Source organism: Anabas testudineus, chromosome 7 (assembly GCF_900324465.2).
Source record: "Anabas testudineus chromosome 7, fAnaTes1.2, whole genome shotgun sequence".
NCBI lineage: Eukaryota > Metazoa > Chordata > Actinopteri > Anabantiformes > Anabantidae > Anabas > Anabas testudineus.
In genome coordinates, this window is record NC_046616.1 from 7,585,982 (window position 1) to 7,602,586 (window position 16,605).

Consider the following 16,605-nt stretch of genomic DNA (forward strand, 5'->3'; position numbering starts at 1 on the left):
TTCCTATTATTATTTATCTTATTCCCGTCTCTTTCATTGCACTCTGCATCATTGAGCAATTACAATCAACCTTCCTTCACCTTTCAAGTAGAATACAGGAGCTGTTTTTTTATCCATTTCAGAAATACAGTCGGTCTTTCAGCTCTACTAGTGTGCATCTTTTGCATTTTTGATTACATTCGGTGGGGATTTAGAGAAAGTAGAATTTTCCTGATCCAGCGAGAAGCCACTTAATCCTTCACATGAACTGGAAAATCACAAAAATTGGAGTTACACAGTTCTCACATATCAGTGATATACTCTACCTGTCCGCCTGTCGTTTCTGCCATCGTGCCTCATCATACAACCTGTTCACACTCCGCTACACCTGCCTGTCTATATAGCTGTGCGTATGCATGAGTGCATGTCTTCTCGGCATGTGTGACTGATTTGATATGCGCACATGCTTGTGTGTGTATGTGTGTCTTTAAAATCAAATCTCTGTCAAAGTCTTCATGCAGTACATCCATCTGTTTTACTGTCACACCTCAAACCCCTGACACTCCCACAGTGAGCATTAATGACAGAGCTTCACATCATCTACCACAAACAAAATAGGAATGCTGACTCATTACGGCTCGAGAGAAGAGAAACAGTGGATACATGGGAGGTGAGAGCAGACAACAAACAGCCAGATAGAGGTTGTGATGGAAGGGTAAGAGGTAAATAGATGAACAGGAGAAAACAGGAAGACAGTGATAAAGAGCGAGAAGAGGAGTGTGAATGTGAGAAAAGCGGCGACAGATGGAAGCAGAAACAAAGAAAAAGGGCTTGCGAGCCCCTCCCTTTCTCCCCAAATTGATTCTGACTGTCGGCCAGGGCGCCTGATGGATATCTGAGCCTTGATTGGAATTTACATGCCAGACACAACACTCCCCTCTTCCATATCCAGCACACCCAATAACCCACTGTGTTCTCAACCTGCTTTGAGTGATAAGCACAATGAGAAAGTGCTGGCGTATTTAGCTCCAACAATGCCACTCAGCAGAGTTTCTGAGGCCCCGAGGATGATGCATTGTTTATAAGAGGGAGTATAGTTTCAACAGCTGATTAATGGAAAAGAAGCTATTGTCAGCTGCCATCGTAAGGGCACATCAAGCCCAAGCTGGATGGGTGCATGGCAAGAGGAAAAGTGTTCAGCTGCTAGATGAAGTGGAACTATCATATCAAGATATTTCATTCTGGCAAAGTGTTTGCTTTGCAAGTATGCACACCTCCAGAAAATGGAAACTTTCAACAGCAGGAGCAGCAGCCCAAGGGATTGACTGTCGTTTCCCAACTCTGAACATCAATAAAAGTAAACAGACAACATTACTTCATAATCTGAGGCTCCAAATGGAATATGATCCGAATATAAACCGCTATTTCACTATTACAAAACAATATTTCAGGGGTAGAATGAGGTTTCTTCTTGTATTTTTGGCTTTTTCCTTAACTTCATGCTTTGGAAACACAATTACCAAATGCACAACCATCATCGCATGTACACACTCTCAAACCTCCTCTGTGTCCCAGTAGAGACAGCATCTGATTTAGTGTGTTTGTTTATAAGTGTGCCCTAACAGCAGCACAAATTGAGGCAACTATCTGGCTGGCCAGATTAATTCTTAACAAATGTGTTGTGTCAAATTACTTTCACACACACTGTCTGTCCAAAAAAAGAAGTCACACACTCTAATATTTCGATGGAACAGCTTTGATTAAGGAACGCATTCGCTGTAGCATCGTTTCAATAAGCTTCTGCATTGTCACAACATTTATTTCTGTCTAATGTTGCACAAATTTTTCAGTTTTTTGTTGATGTTCTACTTGGTAAGAAATCCTGTTGTCAGTAAATTGCTGTGCTTACCTATGTTGCCTGTGCGTATGTGCAGGCGGCCCCTGACAATGGTGTGGACCGTCATGGAGCTGGAGGTCGAGTGTCGGTCCAAACTTGCACTTGTCAGCAGGGTGTCCTCTCCAACGTAATCGGTGGTCAGCACCTCCACCTCATGAAGGGTCTGCACTGCTGATTTACCTTGACGCAACATATACTAGTGATACAAAATAAGGTGTGGGAAAAGGACATGAGATCCATTTACTTGCAAGTATCCATATGAACTTAAATGTACTGATGTTATAGTGAAATAGATGATTTCAAGTTCAAAACACATTTTTCCTAGTGCAAACTAGTCCTTTAGTTCTTTCTCATTAAATGCTACGAATGTGACAAAGTTGCAAAACAATTTAATGTCACATCAAGGTTGGCAAGAGAGTTTCTGCCCAATTATAAAAAGTAAAACTGAAAAGACCTAAATTAAAAAGCCTTTAATCAGCGGTTTATTTTTTATTTAGAGGTTAAAATGAAAAGAAAAGTTATTTTCAAATCCTTGCAAGCAACACAAGTCCCAGGTTTGTTTGAAACTGACTGAGTCACACTCTGTCGCAAAGATTTTAATTTCTTCTGTCCTTTTCCTGTTAACGAGAACACTTTTTTAAACTGTCACCGTCTTCGCATTTTTCAAAATAGGGTAGCTAATTTGCGCTTGGTGTGCTCCCAACTGACAGAGACACAGAATCCGTTTATAACAATAATTATCAACTGTCTGTTTTCATATTATTGAGAGCACCTGGTTTATACAATGATTTATTTTTTCGTATTTAACATCCCATTAAAACTAACAGTTTTATCTGCAGCAGCAGAGTAAGTCTATTAAACGTGTTAAAACAATCTGCAAACGCTGCATGATTCTAAGATAGATGTACCATGTTGCACTGAAAGTGTGTCCAGAGTTGACAAAGCATGTGTAAACACACTATGATTGTTTTTTCTGTTTTTGATCCTTACCACAGATTTTTTTTTTACAAAGTTGGAGTGAGATGCTAGAGCTAGAGCTACTTTATCATTACTTTTTACTTTAATCTTGAGTCAAGGCAACCTCAATCTTTTACCTTGAGCTCAATGGCAGTAGAACCTATGAGTAGCAATGAGTCACTGTCCCAGATGTCGACATGCATGGTGTGAAGAGCCAGATAGCGAAGGAACCAGCGCCTCTCTCCTGGCCTCATGAAACTGTCATCTACTCTGAACTGTACCTGCAGACCTGGAGAGCCTAGACAAGAAAAGACATTTTAGACTATTGAAAAATAAGGAATATATATAAAAGCAGCTGTGAATTCTACACTGACATATATAATAATATGAATGTGAACTAACAAATATGAAGTATTTCCTTTGTTAACTGGCCCATAAAATGTTAGCCATCTGATAAGCTTTTAGTCCAATCACATACTGTCAGCTACTGCATAGGGATGCTGGGATTAGGCCTAAATCCCTTTGTCCTGTCAACCTACTTTTTTGATAAAGTGTAGTGATGCAATGACTAGGTAACAACAATCAATCTCAAAAGCTGAATTGAAGTATTTATGTCTTCACTGAAAACAACAACACAGAGAGATTCTTAACCTGGAGAATAACAGATCTGTTAATTATTTTAGCCTTTCCTTTAGCCTTTAGTCAGTAAATTGTGTTGTAGGTATTAATAACACAACACTGTCAAAACTGCCAACAGACCCCCAACCTACAAATGGATAGGGAGGTAGTATTGTTAGCCATGTGTTATTATGTCCATGACTACAGGTTCTCTCTCTCTCTCTCTCTCTCTCTCACACACACACACACACACACACACACACACACACACACACATAACCTATTTCATTCTGATTTAGTCTGTTTAAAGATTCAATTTCTGAATATAAAACGGGTGCCCTGTGATTCTCTGACGACAGCTCTGCAATGAATCCTCTAATATAGAGAAGTTCAAATGAAACTGACCCCAACCGTGATCCAACTCAGCTGATGAGTGGGTACAGTATACAGTCAGCTGCAGCCCAAACCCGACCTGTTAACGTTGCTGCATGTATGGGCTTTTGTGCCAACTTCAGTCCCTGAATTCTCCCCCACATCATCTCTCCAACTCTGTATCAAAGCCCCTATGCTGTCTCGATTCCCTTAAGTAGAATGTGCAGAGAAGCAGCCGGGCTGAAATGAAGTGGAATAATGAGGACTTTTGGTGACAACCCTGCTGTGTTAAAGACCCAGACTCTCCACACATGAACTGAGGGAAAACTCTTTTCTTCTTTTTCAAACATGTACATTTTTCAAAGATTTCTTGCAATATTCTCAAAGTATTTCTTGTTGGCCACTAATGCTACCAATAAAAGTTTTTGTGGTACAAGAAGAAAGGTTTTTTCGATGCCTATAATTTCTTTACCTACAGTTAGTGTTGGATTTAAATTTCTACTGACAAATTCAAGGGTTTTTTATGGCCATTGTTTGTGAATGGAACTAGCTCAGGTGTTACAGATCTCTCTCAGGCTGCCTCTTTTCAATGCAGGAAAGCATCTGCAAAAACAGTAAGTGTCACCAGGTGATAATAAAAATTAATCTGGTTGAGTTGCAATTTCTTTAATACTGTGAAGATTCACAGACTGCTGAGTAAAGTCCCTCCACATTGGAATTGATTTTCTTATCAAATATTTGATATTAAACTTAAAAATAACCAAAAAAAAAATTACTTAATCAGAGAACCTTCATTAAATCTACAGTAAACAACGGCGACAACTAAAAGATTCTTAATAAAAGGGCATTAAAGACTTGACCATAGTCAGGAAAAAGATGGGGAATGAGACACCGACCAGAGCAGTCTTGGTATATCTGTGCTGCTTCACTACTCCTCTTCCTTAAACCTCATGCAGACTTATTTTCCTTCCCCCTTCCTCTCCTCTCTACCCAACCACCCGCCAACTCTGTCCACTTGGACCATTAATTCTCCCAGCATGCTCTGGGCTTGTGTGCAGTGGACAGTGTGGCAGTGAGAGCATAGAGGGAAAGCAGACAAGAGAGGGAGAATGTGCTGTGTGTTTGTACTCACAAGCGAGGAAGAGCTGACAGATCTGGCTCAAGGGTTGTACAGGGTTGCGTGTGTGTGTGTGTGTGTGTGTGTGCGTGTGTGTGTGCGTGTGTGTTGTGTACAGCTAGGGCTGCAGATGTGGGTAGGGACCCAGTTTAGGCCCACTACAATCTGAATGGCCTGCCTGGTGTTTATAAACCAAGACAGACAGTCTGAAAATCTTGCTGGGTATCAACAACTCTGCTTAACAATGCTGCAAAGGCTGCAAACAGTGAGGATGTAGACAAATGTAGAGACATGATGCGTGATATGATGTGTTTTGTAAGATTTCCACTAATGGTCAGATGGCTTTGAACAGGAACAAATTCAATCCACAATGTTAGATTAAAACATTTCTATTGTGATTTTCTAAAGCAGTGGCACCCCCTAGAAAAAAACATGCATAGGCGTCTATGTCACAACATAGAAAAGATATTTGTTTTGGATTAGTTAATTAAATTTAATAAAAAAATTAACCAACTATCCCCGTATCTAGTTATCTAATTCGGGCATTTGTAACAACTGCTGTAAGATCTAATGTAAAATAGTAAGTTAATGAAGTTTACAAAATATGGCTTATTTTTTATTTAATTAAACATACGGCTGCACTATTTCTTCCTCTGAGTTTTCTCTTTCTTTGCTCACCGCACACTTTTTGGGGCATTATCGCCCCCCTCGGGTGGGGGTTATAATTGCTGTTCCTTATTGTAAGCAAGCGCCAATATTAGTGGTAACGGGTGTGTATATTTTATTTTGGTCGTTTATTTGTTTATTTCTACTTATTTATTTTTTAAGTTCTGCATTTGTGTCTTTATTGAAGATTACTGTATGGTTTGTATGAAATACATATGGTTTATTAAAGGGGGTGTGGGTGGGGGAGCTCCTCTGGAGGGGGTACCATTGATCTGAAGCAAGCTGCTCACACATTGATTTGCCACAGGAGACAGCTGTTTGCACTGAACACAGGTTTCTTTTATCAATGACCACAACCCAAAGTTGCATCCATTCATAAACACAAAGGTCACATGAACACAAAGGTCCCCTTGCCGTAATGAGGTATTTGTATTTTTTTAAATATTGAACACAGCTTTATTCCAGATTTGTTGGCAGATGTTGAAGAAGATTTAATTTATCTACAGATTTTTTATTTGTCATTAACACACTAATCGCTCTGTATTATTTATTTGTATAAATCTGAGAAGATAATGTGTGTTTATCTGCTTCCACAAAAAAAAGTACAGCGCTTGTAGGAAAATAATAAGAACTGTATTTATGATTTGTCCAACACACACGTTTGGTGTATTCGATGCTGACTACAGGAAGAATCTGTTCAGTTGGTACATTGTTTCTGTTAAAAGCAGAAGATTAGCTTTTTGTTTAATTTGAATTCACCTTAACAGATGCAACACAACCAACTGCTAAGTCACAGACATGAGCACAGATTGTAGACGCCCACACAGTCGTGAGAATAGTTCTAATCAGGAAGCTAATGTAAACAGCTGTGTGGGTGGACCCTGGCTGTGTGGGGCATATACAGGAATATTCCCATAACACCATCCACATATTGATCTCTTGTTACCATTAGTTACTCAGAGTTTCTCGCTTGTCCCACTTCCGCATTCAGAGAAAAAGTTTATTTCAAAATCCGAATGATTACAAAGAAAGCTAATTGAAAATTCCTTTTCTCACTGGTGAATTCTCTTAATTGTTACCACCTACAGTTTACCCATTTTCACTGCCTCCACAATAACTGCCTGAGAAAAATCAGTTGTTAAGACAGAACACTTCAATAGCTGTGTGAGCTAACTCGGATACATGAGATAAACAGCAGGATGCCAAACTGACTCACAACTTCCCAAGTCTTTGAACATTTACCGCCACATTGACAGGGTAAGGCAGTAAAGGAGCTGATTGTCTTCTGGTCTATGTACCATTAAATTAAGACTGTCTTTGCACTTCTGCACATCTTTAGCATCAAAAAAAAAGCTGCAGCATGTTTGGAACCCCAACTCAAAAATGCTATGCCAATGTACAAAGAATGTTTTTGGATTTTGATCTTCAGGTTTCACAAATCACATATGTGTAGAAAGATGATTCCTACCTGCAGAACAGACATAGCATGGGCAATCAATCAGGACACAGCTGGGATGTTTCTCTTTTGCAACCACATTGTGACCTAAAATGTGATTTGAGTGGCTTGATAGCTTGACTGAAACAAATTGTCTGACCTAGTGACCAACAGTGTTTCTTGGGAATGTTCACCCAGCAAGGCAGTGAATCACAATAAGTGCCGAAGCTTTGAAGCTCAAATTCAAATTCTATATTCCCTCTTGACCCCTCTCTACAACAGTCACCATTGCACATACAGGTTACTGTCAAACGCCCATACTGAATGACCAGAGAGCAGTGAGTGGATCACTGATGTTGTACAATACTTGTGGGGCAGCTGCGGCTCAGGAGGTAGAGCAGGTCATCCACTAATTCCAGGGTAAGGGGGTCGATTGCCGGCTCATGTCAAAGTGTCCTTAGGCAACACACTAGAGCTACAGGTTGCGGCAGAAGTGTGTGTGAACAGGAGGCACATTGTAAGGAGCTCTGTCTGAAAAGGGCTATATAAAAGCAGCCTTTCTTAAATCATATAAATAATGGCTGCTTGAGCTTCTAAAACTGCCAGTACACAGTGTGTTCAATGTTTTACATTAACATCAATTTGTCCAGCTGGGGACAAAATTTAAAGGGAAATTAAACACACGTCATTTTTCAGTGTCTATATATAGTTATGACCTGTAATCGAACAACACCAACATCAATCTGGTCAAAGACATTCAGATATAGTTTTAGTTCCTGTTCTGTTTAACAAATCCACAAATAGAGGCCGGTTGTCCCACATGTTCAAGTGAAACACGTCAAAATAAATGTCAGCCAAACATACGGTGCAATGACACTCAATAGTCTGGCTCTGCAATCATTTTCATAAATTGAGAGATAACAAGACTGAATACGGAGTGGAATACACCACGGAGGAAACACTAACTGAGAAAAAAAATAAATAAACAAATGATACCTCCTTATAATACACACTGAATACCTGCAGCTCATCACAGCGATGAAGCACGGAGGCAGGAGGCAGGAGCAGATAAAACTGTCAGAGGTTATGAAGACAACCACTGGAAAAAGAAGAACATAAAAAAAGAACATAATTTTGCCAGTTTGTGGGTGGCACACCTTCAAAACGACTGAGAGCAAACAAACAGAAAGGCTCAAAGTCTGTAGCAGAAGATTGACCCCAAAGGCCGTAAATCTACTGCAGCACAGTGACTTCAGTTAAGCCACCCATACAAAGTCCACGCTGTCAATGAACTGTCTCTGCTCTTCAAGGTGGAATAGTCACTTTACTGTTAAAAAAGGTGTGCGTCATTCACTCCTAGCTGTGGTTTGGTCTCCATTTTGACTTTAAAAGCGTAACAGTGTCGCAATTTGTTTGTTGTTTTTTCTGCTTTAGCAAGTGCACAGAAATAAAAAGCAAAGTAAAGATTCATTTCTGTCTTAACTTGCTCATTTTGTATTCCTCTAGTTACATTAGTGGAAACAATCTCTCCTATAAAATCTGATACACACAATCTTGGTGTAACTGTTTGTTGAGCTTCTGTTTGTAATTTGACATTTTGTTTATGAAAGTTGTAATTTTGGGAGTAATTAGAACAAACATTACGAGAACCGCCAAACCTTTCTCATATCTGCTTGTGATGACATTACACAAAGCTAATTTAATGTCACGGCAGCAATTCTGCAGAATGAGTTTAGTTTTTAGTTTCTTTTAGGCAAACTACAATAAAGGGAGCTCTTATTTGCACATAAACAGTATTTCTGAGGTTCAGCAAGTAAAGCTGCTCGAAACAGATGAGTCGGGTTTTGAAAACTGAGGGAACAATTAGCTGGTAAAATATGAAGATATGCAGTGAATGACCCAAGTGTTAAATGATTACCTTAATGCCTAATCCTTCAAATAAGAAGTTCAGCTGTTGTTAGTGAAAAGGTGAAAAGGCTCGCAGCTATAGGAGACATTATACGGACGGATCTGTCTGAATGTAGGAGGACTTTGTAGAAGTGCACTGTAGATGATACAGACTGAGAAAGACAGAGAAATATTGATGGAGACGGGAGTGTGTGTCTGGGGAATGGAGACTATGGGTAGGCGTAGGAACAGGGTGGGGTCGGGTGGTGGGGGTTGTTTGTGTGTTCAATATCACGCTCTGTCAGAAGCTGTAATATCTCTTCCATTTCATTAGTTGCTACAAGAATAGACTCAACATCAATCAGCGCTCGCTCGGCTGAATGAAAGAAGTGCCTCAGTGCTCAACATCACGGAGCATCATGGAACAAGTTTGCAGTTTGTAGACACTGATTGTGCAATGTTAACCTGGTGAGCAGTAAAATTAATCACAGCTTAGCTTATATCCGGAACCACAAACACATATACAATAGTCCCGCTAGTTGCAATCAGTGGCAGTGACTTACAACAAAGTTCGGGTATATATAAGACATACAGTGCAAATTTTCTTTGCAGAAATGCTGTTTCCCACAATTCAACATTGACATGAACGCACCAAAAAGCATAAACATTTCTAGTTAAGATCTAGATAAACTATGTACCTTGATGTGAGGTTCTCTGTCAATAGCAGTGTTGTTAGTAAAATGAACAGGGAAAATATTCTTGATTGAATGTAACATACTCAAAGTGCAACCAGAAGCTAAAACCTTTTAGGAAGAGCTTTAGTCACCATAAATATCTACTGAGGCGATGCACAGAAGTCATCTGAAGGCTTGACTTTACATTTCAGCGAGGAAATATACAGTATTATCCTTCTGCAGCAGTGGATCCTTACCAGAGCTGACAGTGCCGTCATTGTTGATGGAGGCCAGGACACAGGGAAGCGGATCACTAGTTTTGTGTTGAACCTTGTCACTGGTCAGTAGCTTGAGCTGCTGCGATGTGACTGGAGGGAAGCGATAAAACTGGAAGGTGAAGTAGATGTTGTCAGGCCAATCAGGACCAACACCTGTCATTGGTATTCTGAGAAAAGACAAATGCATTCATTACATTAGAATAAAAGTACTACTGCAACGCTATGTTGATTTATTACACTACAAATGATCAATTAAACGCTGACTGTGATGCCTTTAACACATCATCAATCTATGAGGGAAGTCCAGTGGTATGCATTTTTAAAAATGAATGATTAAAAATATCATTATAAACAATTTCAGGAAGGAAGAAATCAAATATGTATTTATTGTATGTCCCGCCAGAGCTGGTAATTTAGCTTTACAGGCACTTAAAGTAAAAGCCTAACATTAAAAATGACAATTAGAACTTCAGGGGGTAAATCACATCATATAAGTGGCTGTAATTAGGACTACTGATTGAGTAGGTATCAACTTGGAATTACACATTTGATAGTGAAGGGAATATCTGGTTGTTAACCAGTAAGTATTTATTCATTCATTTTTTAAATTTGTTTCCTATGATTCCCTGTTTCCAGAGGAGCTTCTTTCTGTTTTTGTATGATTACTAGATTAGCCATCGGACACTGGGTATTTAATAATGAGGAAAGACTAAAGAAAACGCATCTGAAAACCAGCACTGAGTTCTGGGAGGTCTCCTGTGACCACAGGCGGCCATCAGAGCTGGAAATTTCAAAGTGGAATCTAATAAGAGAGCTGTGTGTGACCTCCCAGTCAGTCACACGCTCTGATATTCCACTGTTAAAGATGCTGCCGTGCTCCATCTTCACAGAGGAGCCGGCATTAATATTCATTCTGTAAACAGACAAGATTGATAATTATGGCGCCCGGGTGAGAGGTAGAAATTACACTGCCTATCCACAGGCTCCCTGCTTACCTAAGTGCTGCTACTGCTGCCTCAACCCCTGCCTGTCATACCTGTTTGTCATAATTATGAGGTAACCCCCCACCCCACTCTACAGCAAGTCACAGAGATGCGCAATTTATGATCGAGTGTGTGGTTTCGGGTCACTCTTCAGACTGTGTTAAGGCAGCCTTAAAAAAGAAGCTTTAATACCTTCACAACACACCAAATTAAGTAAGGAAACCATATTTTTATGCTGATGATGATGTGAGTCTACATGATGTTGGTGGCATCTTTTACTAGGAAGATCCTGATAGTTTCATCTACATACAGGGTGAATTGAAATAATCCATTCATACATAGCTCTGAGAAAAGTAGTATGCATCAGCAAGAAACTGAAGAGTGTTATGTTGGCGCACAGGAAATGGCAGAATGGCGATGAGTCTATGATGAACAAAACATATGTGAGTTGGGTTGCTGACAGTGCTGATGACAGGATAGAAGGACACAAAGAGTGGTGCGTTTGTACCCGTCCTTCAGCAACCCGCTCCACTGTCAGCCCCTGACAGAGGGGACGCTGGCTCCAGGGTTTTAGTGACGGGAAATGTGTTTGTGTTATTCTGCACTTGTGAGCAAATGTGTGTGTGTGCTGTGTGTATGGGTTTGTACTCGAGTAGATCATAGCGGCAGGACTTCATGCCTGATTTAAGTGTATTGAAATCCTGGCTGCAGTTCAAGACATAAAAAAAAAAAAAAAAAGACAAAGCTCGAGAGAAAGATCTACTGTATCTATTCCTGTATACAGTTACAGTAAGAGTGCTCAGCAAGATATTGGTAAACTGCTGTCAAATCAATGACTGCTCTTGCAATTATAACACAACAATTGTGACATTTCCAGAAATAGAAATAATTAAATTTAGAGTAACACTTGTGCCCGCACATATTTTATACTCTAACACAGGCTACAGGCTAAATCTATACTGATCTGTGAAGTAACACACTTTCAAATTCTTGAATTTCTTCTGGTGGAGAGAAGAATTGTCAAGTGAGAGGGGTTTGTTCTGATTTCATTAAAACTTTGAAAAGTCCCATGTTATCCTTATGTTCGGTGTTATCACCTTACATAAAATATTGCAATATACTGAATCATAACTTTTGTATAATTATACACAGTATCAGCTGATTCTTGTCCATACACAGCCAATATGTCAATAATAATTTGTATTTTTGATGTTTTGTTTGTGTAGTTGAGTCTTCAGTGTGGTATTTGTGTTCCTGACCTGCCATTTCTCTACCTTCCCCTCGAGGCGACCACAGTGAAAACAAGCTTTTTAGCATTATTGTGTTTTTATCTTTGATTTAATTGTAAAGCAGGACTGGATTACTCTAGTCTTGTGTTGACGTTAACTGCTGTCAAATAAAGCTCTCTACCTATTTATCTTTATGACAACAGAAAATCCACTGTACAGAACATGCTGCAGCTGTCAGTCAGTAGTAAGCAGCTCAGCAGGCCTCACCTGGTAAACGCCAGAAACTGAATCACCACCAGGTTGCCCTGTAGAATGTCGGCATCTTCACGCTGGGGGTCAAAGGGCACAGGCTCTGTGGGGTCCAGAACTTCTGCCACTTCCCCACTACCGTCCACAATCTCAGGGAAGCCAGCAGAGAAGAGGTGGGCTAGTGAGCTCCTGGAGCTGACTGAGCAGGAACTACAAGGAAAAAGGCAAAATTAGCAAGAAGTTCCAGCTTCATGAGTGCAAATCTTACAGTTGCCAAGCTGAAAAGACTTTGGTGAAAGCTGTTCCTGATGCTTTATGAGCAGCAGGAGGTAATGTGTTTAGTCCCTGCTGCACCAGCCTCACTTGGGTGATTTGTGTCTGTAAATGAGGCAGAAAAAATGTTTGGATCTGAATGGAACACTATGCTGTTTTATCATTTTAGACACAGCACTGTTTAACTTGGATCAGTGCCATTGTGAGGGAGATTTAATCACTTCATCATGTTAAACTGAACCTGGATTTCAACTTTTGGCTGAACTTTACAAAACTGTCACAAAACAATGATTAGACAGCATGAGGATGTCAGCAATATCCATCAAGCAGCAGCACCACGAGGATGCTTACATGGGAGAGAGAATGGGCGCCAAAGTGCTCCCTCAGGATTTTCAGGTATAATTGGCAGTTATCTCTAATCATAGTGGCCACCTGTTTTTCCACAACTGTGGTAACATTCATAACTTATACTTTCAAAGCTGACACCAAACACTCTGGGTATGATAAACACAGTGCACAGATGGCTGGCTTAAGTGCAAGCACAGGAAAATGAACGATAATGTTTGGGCTTATCAAAACAGTAACGCTGCTCATGTCCAGTAAACAATCAAGGCCACTGCATCAAATCTGTGAAAGAATGAAGACTTGATCAAAGTAACTGAGGAAGCAACAGTGAAGGAGACAGTTGATTGGCTTTTCCTCTGAGGCTGTGTCAATTTCATGCTTTTCCTTTCTTCTCAGTTGCTCAGAGTTATATCTTAATTTAGCCCCAGTAGATTAATATTCAAGCCATAATTTTTATTTCAAAATGGGCTCAATCAGATATGCAGAGCAACTTCAATTAAACTTCTTTAGACTTCATTGTTCTTCTCAAAGAAGTGGGTCATTTCACACTGACAACAGTCAGAAAGATGTTTTGGCTCCAAGTGAAGAGGCAGAGATGTTTCAACCCACTGAACTGAAAAGCATCGTGTCTGTATCCAAACTCTGGGATTGGAAAACTGTTTTGATGCCAGCTGCTTATTTACAGACTCTCTATACTAATACGATGCCTTGTTTCTGAGTTACTGTGCCCATTATCTGGTGTACAGCCTCAGCAGACCTGGCTGCATTACCATTGCCATTATGATATCCTCTCCAATTTCTATTATTAGCCATGATGTGTATTGTGAATTCATTTCATAGGCTTCAGTACCAATGAAACAAAGTTTAAAATTTTCCATATAGCTGAATATAATAATACACGCAACAAACAATGCTGAGACCATCATCCAAAGCAAGATGTAAAGGCTGACAAAAGGATTTGTTTAAATTGGCTTTGAGCTGACACCGCTATTCTACTCACTGCACACATGCTGCCAATTAGGGGGCCCATCGATATCTCTCTGTAGATAGCGAGACAGCAAACAGTTATGGTAATGAGGGCCTCTACTAGTGTTTACACTGAGATACCAGACTAGATACAACAGTAACATGCTAAAACGATCTTTAAAGTGACTTTATTCAATATTGTCTCCTATCACATAAGAGTAGCACTCGGGTCACCCTTCTGTGCAGCAATAGAAACGTTAACAAAACTACAAACTGTTGAGCAGACTGGGCTAGTTTTATACATATGACATAAACCAGCAATTCGATTCCACTTAAGTCAGTATTTAGCTAATAGATTTTCAAAGCTAAAAGCTCATGGGCATCTATCATTACACTGGCCAGTGCCAACCCTTTCACAACAGCTGTCCCCTTTATTGCAATTCATATTACACAGCTGATGCCCACACCAACATACAGTATGTGCAGTACATGCAGTGGTACTTTCTTTGCCCCTCATACAGGATCAGCTCCAACATAAACTGTCCTAAAGGTGTTTAATAGAATAAAAAAAACATTTCCAAAATAGACCATTGCCCATATTTGGCACAGGCAACATCAAGGACTCACCTTGGTACATTCATCCCCAGAGTGATGACAGGGGCATGGACAGGAGTGAAGGGCAGCTCCTGAAGCTGGTCTCCTTCGTTCTGCGCCCCTTCCCTCTGAAGGTCCACCTCCAGGTGGGCGATGTTGCTGACAGCTGAACAGGCCTAGAGCAAAATGGGATAAAACAGTGCGGTGGACAGTCTGGACAGTTTTTAGTTCAAATGTATAAAGATCTCAAGATATAAAAATATCAATTCACAGGATTTATCAGTATAGTGTGTTCACGTATTTAAAGCTGCAGGAGTGGTTTGGTTTTAATTTATTTGTAGCTAAGCACTGTGAATTTAGTAGCCAAAGAAAAACAGGATGATGTGAATCTCAGAAATGATGCTCTGATATTTTCTTTCCGTGTGACGTGGAAAACCTGGAGGCATCTGAAGCAGACGGTGTAACCTTGTCTTATTAATCACTCTTTACAAGCTGTCTCGACAATTTTAAAATCATTACTTACAGTATGTTGGTTTGAATTTTAATATCTGACACCCATCCTCCTCTCTGCACATTTCGTCTGTGTTGCATTGTGTTATGTTTTATGTACACCACTTTACCACACTGAATTTTAGCTGCTCGCGTCCATTGTTCTCTGTAAAAAACATACCTGTTTGTTAAAATACCCCATAAATAAAGTTGACAAGAAGACACTACATCACCAAGAAAAAGTGGTAAGGTGTGACGACGCAATTTCTCAAGCTACCGAAGAGAACAATATGTGAGATAGATTGTAAGGAGATGAATCAGCTCAGATAGTATAAGCTTTTTAACATACAATGCAAGTTTCTCTTCAGCACTGAAATAATTGCAACTTTGAAAACTCCAGTGACCTGCTCCCATGAAATTTCATTCAATAGACACATCATGCCTTAACATATGGTATACCAAGCACCTCTGGTTATATGTTAGGGCATATTGGGGATCTGCCAACATTGAATCCGATCAGATTTTGCTGTGAAATATCAGTGCAGTCAATTTATTATTTTAATCATGATATAATATAACAGCACTGTATTAACAACTCCATTTCTTAGTAAGTTAGACACCAACAACTTACTGGTTATGTTTTGACTTGGAGGTAGAATTTCATATAATTTGTAATTCCATGACAACAATAACGCTTTTTAAACAGCAGATGATGTCAAGTACCAAGACAAGGAAGAAAAACAAGGGTTAATGTGAATCAATTAAACATTCCTACATTTTTGTTGTAAACAGTAATCCGCTCTTCATTGTCACTGACAGATGTGCAGCTGGAGGGGAATTAGCACAGATAATTAGCTATGGAGTGCTAATGATGCCATTTTCCAGTCAAGTGTTTTTTTTCTGGTCCTTGATATATGCGCATGGTTCAGCTGGCCTGTCAGAGGACATACATGACTGTGCATTACTGAACTTTCCATCAGACAGGTTGGAAATAATGTAACCTCAACCAAAGTCATGCTACTACATAAATAGAACATACACATCTGTGATCCTCCTCTGATCAAAGAGCCTGCAATATATTAACCTAAGAGGACACCAAAGCATTGTGTAGAAACCTCATCATGTTGAAGGGACTGACTGTCTGAACCCTCTGTCATCAGCGGTGTGATGACATGCGAGTAACAGCCTTTTACAGGTAGGTTATGGACAAAGACAAATGAGGGTGTAAAGGCGTAAAGAACACACCCACACATTCAGGGGTTCAGCAAACATCCAATAATTCTTCTATATAAGTTACTGCTGTTAGTGTGTGTGAATGTATAACTGATATGACTGAGTGGTTCATTGTATGACCTTTCCTGTTACACCATTTTTAGCATATACCATTATGACTCTGCAAAGTGCTTACCAAGTGAAACCTGGATTTCAGTGGATTTAACTCTTATAAAATGAAGACTAAATTTCTATACTTCTGGTTTATAAAAACTACACATCTCTCTCTATACATTTCATCTCAAGTATTTCATATTAAGGAAATTAGTTCATCCTAATTGAACAAGTTGTTTCTAACTAGCAGACAAATAAATTGTTGCTATTT

The 16,605-nt window shown here is 39.7% G+C and overlaps 1 protein-coding gene across 1 annotated transcript in view; it reads right to left on the reverse strand.

The window, feature by feature from the left end:
* Nucleotides 1-16,605, reverse strand: part of nphp4 (nephronophthisis 4) — a 128,394-nt gene that overhangs the window by 31,633 nt on the left and 80,156 nt on the right. Inside the window, exons 13-17 of the mRNA XM_026366908.1 lie at nt 14,553-14,695; nt 12,360-12,551; nt 9,860-10,047; nt 2,971-3,131; nt 1,889-2,072 (exon numbers count right to left, since the gene is read on the reverse strand). Coding sequence (XP_026222693.1) covers nt 1,889-2,072; nt 2,971-3,131; nt 9,860-10,047; nt 12,360-12,551; nt 14,553-14,695 — 868 coding nt within the window. The remainder of the gene's footprint in view (nt 1-1,888; nt 2,073-2,970; nt 3,132-9,859; nt 10,048-12,359; nt 12,552-14,552; nt 14,696-16,605) is intronic.